Below are 12710 nucleotides of genomic sequence, written 5' to 3' on the forward strand. Positions count from 1 at the left end.
CTTCCCTTCCTCTTTCTCTCTTTCCACCTCTCCCCTCTTTTCTAAGAGTTGGAAGACTCACAGTCTCTCCCATTTTTGTATGTATCCAAGAGCCCAATAAGAATAATCCAAGAAAATCCAAAGAAAGGTCACTTTATTACTCTGTCCAGTCTTGCTACATTATTTGTACTACAAACTGTAATCTTCATTCCTGATGAGTATTCTGTGTTTGTCTTCTGTCTCTTGTGCATCATACCTCTGTAAGCACCCTTTCTGTATGTTTTGTCTGCCTGACTTCATGTTGTAAGTTTTCAATATTAAGTTCTCATTTAACTAGTATTTGATTGATCTAATGCCAATTTTGGTGGAAAAATGTGTGTCCAATATGACAAAAACGTATTTCAGTTCTCTATACTTGAAAAATTTATATTCTTGATTTTAAAGCTGATCTTATAAGAACATGAGTTTTTGGTTACAAAAGACTAAGGGTCATTACTGCTATAATTAAAATTTCCTGAGGCTCTTGGAATATATGTAAAAGAATCCCATATCCATGAGAGAAAAATGTCATAAAGGATGCCCTTAGAGACATTAAAATAAAAGGAATATTGCTAGGAGAAGGGGCAAGAAAAGGATATAAATGCTGGCTAGGGAACAAAAAACCAAAAATCTAGCAACATTCTGGGAGACAGAAAGAAGGGCTGGATCTGTCTTCTCCAGTAATTCCCTGACCTACAGTGAAAGATCTACTTAAGGAAACCATCCTGAGGAAGAGAACAATGGAAAAGTATTGAACCCCTTAGTATAATCCATGAAAAAGAGAGGGCAATTGATTAGAACTGGAGCCTGTGGGGTTGGGAGATGGCAGAATGAAAAGACATCCCCAAAGCCCCAGAAACTGAAGGAATAGAGCAACTAAGAGGACATGATTTTGTAGACTTAGATATTGAACAAAAAGTTTTTTTAAGTTCTTTTTTCCCCCTTTTTCTTTGCATTCCAGACTTAGGGGAAGCAACTTGACATTCATTTGTGGTAAATGAGATTGTTAAACCACTGAACTATTTGTAAAAGTTTAAACTCTTCTTTGGTATATGGTTTATTCAAGTGAACAGCAAATATTCAAAATGGACAGCAGGGGGTGCTCACCCAATTTTCAGGGATTGACTGAAGACAGCAAGAAGTCGGGCTTTTAGACTTGTGCTTGGTTAAATGTAACAGAGCTGTTACTTGAGGTGGGCAACTTATGAGGGGATTTTTCTCTAAATCCCTAAATAGCAGAAGCACAAACAGCTAGCTGCTTGACATATAAAATTAAGAAGGGTAAATTAGCACAATGAAGTGGAAAGATTACTTGACTAGAAAGGGGAAGGACTAGGAGTCAGAAAGTATGGTTTAAACCACAACTGTCAATATCTGTCTGTGTAACCAAGGACAAGTCATTTTACCTCTCTACGTGACAGTTTCCTCATTTGTAAAATGGAGGGACTGAACTAGATTGATCATAAAGATCTTTCAGAAAGAAATATTAGTCTAGATTTCAACCATTCTGATTCACATGTAAAGTCATTATTTCCCTTATGATCCCCTGTCTCCTTTGAAAATATATTACTGAAATTTATAATCTAGCATATTTTAATCATCAGAGCAATAAAATAATTAAAAGCATACAAATCTTTAGTGCAGGGGTAAATATGGATTTTGTACATTTTTTTTCCATAAGCATAACTTAGGAAAATACAATGAAAAGATTGTTTGAGAAAGTTATCTGATTATACTACTACATTCTCCCATGCCCAGTTGTGGACTACACAATTAAAAAAATTATTCTGATATTGTTTTCAAACTCTAATATTTTAAAATAAGAATCTATAGCAAAGCAAATTTTATGAAACATATTAATAAGTAATTAGAAGAACTTGCTAAAGTCATTAGCTGATCCTTCCCTACCCCTAAATCAAATTTTTAAATTTCATCTGTGTAGGGAATTTTCAGGGAACAAACAAAACCCCCTCCTACCAATATGAATCTGTTATCAGCAACTATTCTGACATTCATAGTCTTTAAGAGATGCCTGAGAGCTTTAGTGACTTGGTCAGAACCTCAAAGTCCAGTAGGTGTCAGGTAGTAATTGAAATTAAGTCTTCTTGATTCTGAGGTCAGTTTTCTATCCTCCCCATGCTGCCTTTCTTTAAAAGTTATTATCTTTTGATCCAATATGCTAAAGATAAAAAAATCATATTCATAAAAGTTTAAATGCCAATAATGATATTAGTTTTTCTTTATAGGTCTCATTTGCTTCCTAAACACCTTAGTTGTTTGTTCTTGTCTTTATAACACACTAATCCAGATGTTAAATTTCACACTGCAGATGTTTTTGAAGACTACAATTTTTTCTTTGTTAACAAAGCTAATGAGCATGTGGGAGTATATGTGTATTTACTCTAACACATTCTAAACTTAGGATTCATTCTCAAACAACAAGAACATGAAGATCTAAAACAATTTTACTTCAGTGTGATACTTAGCATTTATTAGAAAACATTGCAAGCAACTTCAAAATTCCACATAAACTATCTTTTTTATGTTCAGATCACTTATAAGGGGCTCCTTTCCCCCAAAAAAATTCCTAACTCTGAAATGGAAATTAAGTAGGCCTTATTTATATTTTCTTTTTGGTATATGAGGTAAATTACACATTAAAAAAACTTTTCATACATAATTACTGAAAATTCTGGCTTTCTAATTCTGAGTCTAAAGTACACAGCAAAACTCAAATTTGTATTTTTTAATATTTATGACATTTTCAGAGACAGTCAGATATAGCACATAGAGAATGTTGGACTTGAGGTCAGAAAGTCCTGAATGCAATTTCTATCTATGCCTAGCTATGTGATTCTGGTCAAGTTACTGAAGCTCTCTGTGACCTCCTAGGAATTATCTATTAAATCTTTAATGGGTTCCCATCGGAACTGTTCTGAATTCCTATAAATCTTAAGCATCCTATAACCCCAATATGCTCTTATTAACTAGAGAGTAGGATTTGGTATAAGGATTGTGCTATTTTGAACTCCACTGATAGTATTTTACTTCAGTTATTGAAGTATGAGAGGGAACCTTTTTATAAAGTAAAATCATGCTAAGGCCAGAACTACAATGAAGTTATAAATAAAGAATGAAGTTATCAAAGAAGAGACAGTGTGACAGAGTAGATCATAGAACTGGCCTGGAAGCTGAGCTGGATTTCTGTCTCACCTCTACATAGCTACTGGCTATGTGACCCTGCACAAATCACTTAACTACTCAAAATTGTAAGTTGCAGAGAAAGAACTGACCTAGGTTGATAGGAGTAGTCTCACCAGGGAGTTTCCTTTGTCAGTGAAATCATAATTCAGTCATTATCCTTACTAATAAAAACCACCTTTACAAATACTAGTCTGGCCTCACTGATTATCCCCTCATATCATGATTTTTCCTTTTTTTTAAAATCTCCTATCTAAATGCCTATCTCAAATGCATTCTAGGACCTTCTCTACCTTAGTGAAAGGCAGGGCTAATATATAAGTTGACTTAATTCTTTTATCATTTTAGTTGAATTTGTGAGTTTCAAAAAGTGAATAATTATGGTTGCATTTAAAAAGGTAACTGTGTTAGGCACTTAACCTTTTCATTTAGACAAAGAGTCATATCATCTTTAAAAAGTTATCAGTCAAAAATAAAATAGGGACAGTTAGATGAATAGAACAGTGGATAGAGCACCAGTCCTGCATCAGGAGGAACTGAGTTCAAATCCGTCCTAAGACACTTAAAACTTCCTAACTGTGTGACCTTAGGCAAATTACTTAAACCCAAATGTCTCAGGAAAAAAAATCATCAGACTTCACTAATATTTCACAAATATGCACAATTACCACACCCTTCATCTCTAATTAAATAGACAGCCATATCCAGTTCTTTAATGGCTTCTAGATGACGTCTAAAATGGAGATCAAGTATAGTTGCCTGGAAGTATAGTTATGCACATGCATAAGGTTAACTCTGTTGGACAAGTTGTAATCATTCTTTTTAGAATTCTGACATGAATATTTAAGTCCATTCAACATTCCAGGTGCACCATGTGTACACTGGGTACATGGGTACACTATGGAGTATATTTGTCTTTAAAATTAAAATTTTAAAAATTAAAATGAATTCATGGTTATATTTTCAGGTCAAAAATATTAAATATTTTCATGATCTCCTTGAAATAATTTATAGACCACTTTGGATTATAGCATATATCTTATATGCATATATGTGTGTGTGTGTGTGTGTGTGTGTGTGTCTCAGTACTCTGTGTATACCTACCTATTTACACACACACACACACACACACACACACACACAACATATATCTTGTGTATCTTAGAGGTAATCTAGTCTATGGAAACTAAAACTGGTTAACTGATTTGTCTTAAGTCTTATAGATAGTAAGTAGTAAGTATCAGAGTATATGCAGGGGACAAAGTGGGGTAAAGCAGAGAGGATGAAAATTATTTACAGCCAAGGCTGATAATCACTGATTTAGCTATTTCTTCTGTGTCTTCTGCCATAATACTGAGTTTAGGGAGTTGATTAAGTATTTGAGTAGTATCTATACTTAAGCACAAGCTGAAACAATCTCTTCAGTTAAAGAGACTTCCAGCTTAACTGCTACTTAGAAAGTCTTTCTCACTGGTAGTTTCTCTATCCTGATTTATACAGCTCATGTTACAAATAAAGGGATGAAGGTCAGTGTAGTCATAATAAAAACTTTGTATTTTTGGTATGTGTTTTTTTTTAATAGTGCTAGTGACTCTGTATAAGATGCATTTACCCATTTCTTTGAGTTCCTCATTGAGTTCTTGAAGCCAGAAAATGTCCATGTCATCCAAGTCATAGCGACACACAGACTCCGCCAGCTCGAGGATATTAATGTAACCTGGTTCTGTGGGCTCCTGGCTGGAGCAATGGATGTACTTCCTGGGCCGAATATACAGTACTTCTTTCACCTTCTCTGAGACCACCCTAAACATGATGAGCAGAATGGCATTAATGAGATTTAGCAAATAAAATGTTACATGTACTTTCTGTAGATGGTCCTAACAAATTATATGTCAGAGGCTATCAAAAGATTATATAGCAGTCAGGGACACACATGCAGTGAGGGTTTCATTTTACCTCTCCAAGAATAGACAGTATTCTATTAGAAAGAAATCTGTTCTTGAAATTCTTATCATTCTGCTTCTCATGTAGAAGGATAAAATTTAACTTAACCACGTGAAAAGAATCATTGTTTCCTAATTTATGGCCTGTACTTTTCCAAAGTTGCTGTGACTCACGAGTCATGTTCATATGTGGGAAAGATGTGATAGAAAAGGACAACTTGAAAGTGGATGATAGGCCAGTTCCAATGATCTTATGATGATGAAAGCCATCTACACTCAGAGAGAGGATTGTGGGAAGTGAGTGTGAATCGCAACATATCATTTTCACTTCTTTTGTTGTTTGCTTGAATTTTATTTTCTTTCTCACTTTTCTTCCTTTTTGATCAGATTTTTCTTGTGCAGCAAGATAACTGTATAAATATGAATGCCTATATTTGATTTACGTATATTTTTACCATGTTTAACATATACTGGATACTTGCCATCAGAGGAGAGGGTGGGGAAGAAAGAGGGAAAATCTGGAACACAAGGTTTTGCAAAGGTCAATGTTGAAAAATATTCTTGCATAGGTTTTGAAAATAAAAAGCTTCAATTAAAAAAAGGAAAAAGAAAAAAGTGGATGTTAACTTCTTAATGGAGAAAACAGACCCTTCCATTGAAGTGTTTAAGCTAAATGTAGTCAAGATCAAGAGAAATGATAAAATTATGCATTGCCCTAATAAGATCATATCTATAATGAGTGATATGTTTAGTGTTAAATATGATATTTCAGAAAGGACACTGATAAAGTGGAGTTATGTCTAGGACCACAAAGAACTTTATTACATCAAGGACCAGGTAAAACAGCTGAGACAATTTCAAGTGTAGCACTGTGCCTGGCACATGGTAAGTGTTCAATAAATGCTTCTTGATTGCTTGAATGTTTATATAGTTTACAAACTAAGTACAGTTAAGAGAATCAGAGAGCTGCCTTTAAATACATGATGTACTGTCATATGGAAGAGAGATTAGACTTGTTTTGCTATGTCCAAAAATGTACTACTAGGTTTGAAAGGTAGAAGCTATAGAAAGAAAGAATTCAAATCAAAAGAAGGAAAAAGTTACTAACAAAGATGGCTGTCCAAAAATGAAATAGGCTACTTCATTAATCATTACATCAACCTCATTATTACTACTAATTTTCAAGTGGATGTCAGCTAATCACAGGAACACAGATTTAGATCAAGAAGTAGTTTTATAATTCATCTGGTCTAAAACCTTCATTTTATAGATGTGGAAAGTGAAGCTCAGAAAGCAACTTGCTCAAAATCACAAGGGAAATAAATGGCAAAGCTAGAATTTCAATTTAGGTCCTCAGACTTCATATGTAGGGGTCTTACTGTTTCATGGAGATATCTCCTTGGAGATAAAGGAATTTTTGTTTAGATATGAGTTGAACTAGAGCAGAGCTTCTTAAACTTTTTCTACTTGCAACACATTTTCACCTGAAAAAATTTTACATGACTCTATCTTGAATCTTAGCCAAGATGTTTCTGATAATATTTATACAAAGTGCAAAGTGTGCATATTATGTGTTCAGAACCAAGGCTGTGGTGAAGTCACATGATGCAGCACAGACAAGTGCTGCCAGAAACATCTCATTCATTATGCATTAGACTTTGAATTAATTATTGATCATTTTGATCATTGATGATCAATAATTTGATCATCTGATCATTCAGGAATTTTTTGCTATTGTCAAAGATTTCATGACCCCCATATTTAATTACACTACACCATATGGGGTCACAACCCACAGTTTAAAAAACTTTAAACCAGATGACTCAGAGGTCCCTTTCATCTCTATTTTATCATACAGGTTTTGAAACTTACTAGGCAATGAAGAGAATATGGCCAAATCATTTCACACCTTTGAGCCTCAGTTTCCTTTTTGTAAAATTGAAATAATTATACTTATACTCTATTTCATAGGGTTACTATGAAGAAAGTGCTTTGAAAACTCTAAAGTAGTAGAGAGATGAGGAATATAAGTCTTTTTGTTGATATAAATCATTCTTCTTTGATTACAAGAGATTTCCAATATGGAGAGTCAATGAGCCTGTAGCCAACTCCTGCTCTTCATAAATGATTAGCAATGGCTTGATTTTTGGAGCTAGGAGCTATATATATATATATAATTTTATCTATATTAGATTGCTTGTTTTATATATTTAAGTTTTACCTATATCAGATTGCTTGTTGTCATGGGAAGGAAAGAGGGAGGGAGAACAATTTGGAATACAAGATTTTGCAGAGGCAAATGCTGAATATTATCTTTGCATGTATTTGAAAAAATAAAATACTATTAAACATAAATTGTAGAGAGGAAGCAAAAAAGAAAAACCCAACAACAACTAAGTTTTAAACTAAAGTATCCCAGAATTTTTCCTCTATGAGATTCCTATAGCAAACAAGGCTTTCCTCTCAATTATTCCAATTCCTAACAGCCAAAGAAAAGGCAAATGAGGTAAAGTAATTAAGAAAAAAAAGGGGGGAGTTGTTAGCATTAAGTTTACTGATGTCACTGACTCACTTTCCAAAGACACCAGAACATTTTACTACCAGAGAATGTGCAATCTTCATCACAAGTAATTTTTAAAAATAGTACAGAATAACCCACAGAGATGTATTCTCCACTCCTATCATCCATACACATTTCTCACTGGCTGCCTACTCTTCCAGTGTTTCAATAGCATTTTAAATAACAAGGAGAAATAAGCAGTCATCCATTCTGGCACTTTCTTATTGTGAAATGCTACAGTTTTGAAGCAGAGGTATGACAGTATATATCTTGGGTAGCTAGGTGGACAGGGGATAGGTCACTGGTCTGGAAGTCAGGAAGGCTCATCTTCCTGAGTTCAAATCTGACTTCAGACACTTAGCAGCTGTGTGACTCTGGGCAAATCACAATTAATGGAAACTTCCATTTCCTCATCTGTAAAAAGAGCTGGAGATGGAAATGGCAAACAACTCCAGTATCTTTGCCATGAAAACCCCAATAGGCTTATGAGGAATTGGACATGACTGAAAAATGAATGAACAACAATAACTGTCAATGTCTACTGACCTACAATTATAAGGTCTTTTTTTCATACTCGATACAAAGTTAAACTTTAAGCAGTCCTTTCCAAGTATATCACTATCAATTCTGCATGAAAAGACCAATAGATTTGGAGGCAGTAGACCTTGGTTTAGGCCCTTAGCTCTGCTACTGGTTCACTTGATCAAATCATCTTTTAAAAGGGATATATTTTTCTTTAAAAAGGGACCTGTTTTATAGAATAGTTGTGAAGATCATATAAGATCACATACATCAAACATTTGGTAAATGCAAAGTACAATACAAAATAAGCTATTAGTATAATTACAAATTTCATATCAGCAGAGTTGAGTTATACAATGGATAGAATGTTGGACACTGAGTCAGGAAGACCAGAGTTTGAAAGCCAAATCAGGTTCTTATAAGATTATGTATAAAACTTGTGTACAAGTTTGCTGTATAAACCTTTCTTAGTCTCCTCTTTCTCATCTATAAAATAGGGATAATAACAGCACTTACAAAAAAGTAACATGATGATGTAGTGAGATAACATACATAAAGCTATGTGCAAACCTTAAACACTATGTAAATTCTATCACTAATGATATTTAGTGATGTCAATAATGTATATATACATTATAAAGACTGACTTACTGAAATATTACTATTTTTCTCCATTGAGGGAACACTTTCAATTTAGCAAGTCCTCAAAAAATTAATGCATTTTACATTGATATTCTAGGGGCTAGGTTGGTAAATAAAGAACAAGCCCTAAAAATGTTATCTCTGGTTCCTATATTTTATGAAGAAACAACTTTTCAAGTAACTTGCTTAGATTTTAATTAGTATTTTGAAGTAAAAACTAAACAATGTGTATTAGCCATACTGACTCCATGTAGATCACATACTTTCATAATGTTGTCTATTTCCAACTATAACTAATAAACAATAAATAACAAACAATAATTTTATATAAGAATTCTAGTAGAGTAGCAATTGAAAATTCAAGGCAAAGCCAGAAAGTAGTACCCCAAATTTTCTACTTCAGATTGTTTAGACATGTATAACTTATATCAGATTGTTTGCTGTCTTGATAAAGAGGGAGAGGAGAAAGGGAGAAAAATTTGGAACTCAAAAAAATTTTTTAAAATGAATGCTGAGGGGCAACTAGGTGGTACAGTGCATAGGATGCCAGCCCTGAAGTCAGGAAGACCTGACTTCAAATCTGGCCTCAGACACTTAACACTTTCTAGCTATGTGATCACGGGCAAATCACTTAACCCCAATTGGCTCAGCAAAAAAAAAAAAAAAGAAGAAGAAGAAGAAGAAAAAAGAATGTTGAAACTAGTTTTTACATGAAATTGGAAAAAATAAAATACTATTAATATAATTTTTAAAAAGAGATTTTGTTCAAAAACACAAGAGGGAATGTAGTCTTTAAATCAGGGGGTTCTTTACCTGGAAATCATGAATATGTATTTAAAATATATTTTGATAAATGTATTTTAATATAATTTGTTTCCTTTGCAAAAAAAAAAAATCAACCACAAAATTAACACTGCTTAGCAATAAAATCACACCAAGTTCTAGAAAATAAAATAAAGTACAAATGCGTTATTTCTACCATTTATCGGTCAATTTTCTAAATATTGATATCAACGAGAGTCAAAATAAAATCTGTAAAGTAGAAAGGAGTGTTAATTAAGCTGGTTTCTCAATTAAGCAGACAATATTATAGACAGAATACAAAAGGCACTCAAAAATATCGAATGAAAGAGTACAAGAGCCACCATAATTCTGTGTGTGTGTGTGTGTGTGTGTGTGTGTGTGTGTGTGTGTGTGTGTGTGTGTACTCACTAAATTAAGTAAGGAAAGCAAAATAAGGTGGCTTATTGGAGTGAAAAACATGGTCTCCATGAAGAGCAGAAGTTCTTGACCTTTTTTTGGATCATGGATCCTTCTGTCAATCTGGTGAAGCTTACTGACTCCTCAGAATGTTGTTTGTTTGGTTTTTTAAAAATAATAATTGAAGGACTTGCAAAATTTCAGTTAGAGAATAGTAAGCTTCTTTGTAAGGCACTTTTCATGGAGCCTTCAAAAATCTATTCATGGACCCTCCAGTATCTATTCTAACTCTTTGGAGCTATGTGGAACATGACTTATAGCATAAAGATTACAGCATAAAGAGTTCGTGGTAGAAAATATATAAACTATAGAGATTACATAAATACATATACATTACTGGAAATCATATACTAACCAAAATTTTTTTTGAGAGTTATTTTTAAAACTGTTAAAGTGACAGAGTAAAGAAAGCATTATAATCCTATGATTTATGCTTCTAATATCTAAATCTATGGATAATTCATCCATGCAAATTCTATTATGGACAATTTTTTTAAAAGCTTAAATTTCAATATTTTAAAGTATTACAAAGTTCTTCTATTTTAAAAATAGCATTTTTACAATGTTCCTGTGTAATTATATAAACATATAATTTGACTAATAATCTTTTAAGATAAAAATTCTTTTTAAAAAACTACATACAAACTAAACTAATTTCTGAGTATTTATTTCAGAGTACGTTCTTTTATTTACTTTCTCCCCTTACTCAGATTTATCTTTGTTCCCTTATTCAGACTTGATCAAGCTTCAATTCCTAGAGAAACCAGAGATTCTGCTGCTCAAATTTACTACACCTTTTTGTAAAGCAACAAGCAATGGGGCCATGAAATGGAAGTTATCTAATGAGAAAGCCTTTTCCTTGACTAAAAATAATAGATACTATTTCCTGAAAAATGAAACTAAAACATGCTAAACTTCCCTTTTAGTGCAATGACAATCAGAAAATATTATAAAAACATAAACTTTGATCCAGTCTCAATCCAATCAGGATAAGAACAACCAAAATAGGACGACTACTAATAACAGCAATAGTAACAATGTATCACTATTAGAGTGCAAGGATTCTTTTCCTGACATTTTATACAACTCCTAAAATATCACTAAAAGTATCTAAATCACTAAAAGCATACTAAAAGTATCACACTTGTTATCAATCACCACTCCTTTTTTACCATATTTTAATTTTGTAAATATTTTCTCAGTAGAAGTGAGATAATCATCTTGTTTTAAACGCATAATGATCCATACTTTCTAGAAAAATGAAAAGAAATAAATTTTTCAAGTGAACATTATGTCGTTTTGGGCAAAGATATTAAAGTAGCTCTCTTTAGTCTAAAGCTCTGAATAAATAACTCTACTTGATGATTAACTGACAGCAAGAAACTAAAGGAATCACTCTGGTGATGAATGTTATTTTCCTATTTTAAAAAATGGAATGGACTTTATATCCACTTTACATCTTTCTTTTTCAAAATTTTATATGAAAAACATTATTATGCCTTCCTATTTAAAACAGAACTCTCATTTTGTAGTATGAGCAAAGTTTTAGAGGAAAAAATACCTAAAAATGTAGATCTTTACTTTGGAAGGGAAGGGTAATTTATTTTTTAAATGCACACCTTCACAAATAGGAGTTCTTTAATAGAATAGTATGGATTGAAGGAAGTGAGTTTATTTTAAGAAAGAGTATTTATAAAAGATGTTGGCAAGTAATTACATTTTACTGGTTCTAATAATGTGTAGGAGAGATGGGTCAACGTAACAGATGGAACTGTGCTATGTTAGGATCTGTGCACTATTGATATCTATGGGAATCACCAGGGCACATAGGCATGTTACTCATGGAGTTGCCAGTAACCATAAATTTCTTAGCATATAATTTCCTTAGGGGCATTAGAACTTGACATGTTATTATTTAAATTATTTAGAAACCACCAAATTATGTGACATTATAAAAGCAACTTAAACAGATACAATATTTGCCTTCTACAATTTATTTATTTATTTTTAAGTTTGTTTTGTTTATTCTTTTTCTTCTCTTTCTCTCACAAGCAGGCTACAGTTAAGCACAGATATATCTAAACACACATGCATATATACATACACACATTACACATGTAATATACATGTATGCATGTGTATATATGCATGTCTTCTGGTCCAATATTTTTTGTTATATAGAACAGTCTAAGTAATTATACACTGTCAGAATGGCCTCTGAATTAAAAAATTTCCTCAGGATCACTCAGTTAATAACTGCCAGAGCTGGGAATCAAACTCAGGTCTTCTGATCTCTATTTAAAAATGCTCTGTCCATCACTCCTATGATTTCTGATCCCCAGTACAGCACTTTCTTCATTTCACCATGCTGATATAAGTATATTGAGTAGGGGATTATCAATATACACCAGAATGTCTTCAGGGAATATCTATATAATAACCTGATAATCACATTTTATAATGCAGTTGTCTGGCAGAAGAATTCTTTTTTCCTAAGGTATTCATTCTTCTCTAAAAACCAAACACTTTCAAGGGTTTACAATGGGATATCTTTTATACCTTTA

General features: G+C 32.9%; 1 protein-coding gene across 2 annotated transcripts in view; it reads right to left on the reverse strand.

Annotated features, from left to right (window-relative positions):
- The window catches only part of JADE3 (jade family PHD finger 3), a 162755-nt gene that overhangs the window by 32018 nt on the left and 118027 nt on the right, over positions 1–12710 (reverse strand). For both annotated transcript variants that reach the window (XM_051984612.1, XM_051984613.1), the window contains one exon: positions 4832–5022. In XM_051984612.1, coding sequence (XP_051840572.1) covers positions 4832–5022 — 191 coding nt within the window. The remainder of the gene's footprint in view (positions 1–4831; positions 5023–12710) is intronic.

This window comes from Antechinus flavipes, chromosome 3, assembly GCF_016432865.1.
Source record: "Antechinus flavipes isolate AdamAnt ecotype Samford, QLD, Australia chromosome 3, AdamAnt_v2, whole genome shotgun sequence".
NCBI classification, from domain to species: Eukaryota; Metazoa; Chordata; class Mammalia; order Dasyuromorphia; family Dasyuridae; genus Antechinus; species Antechinus flavipes.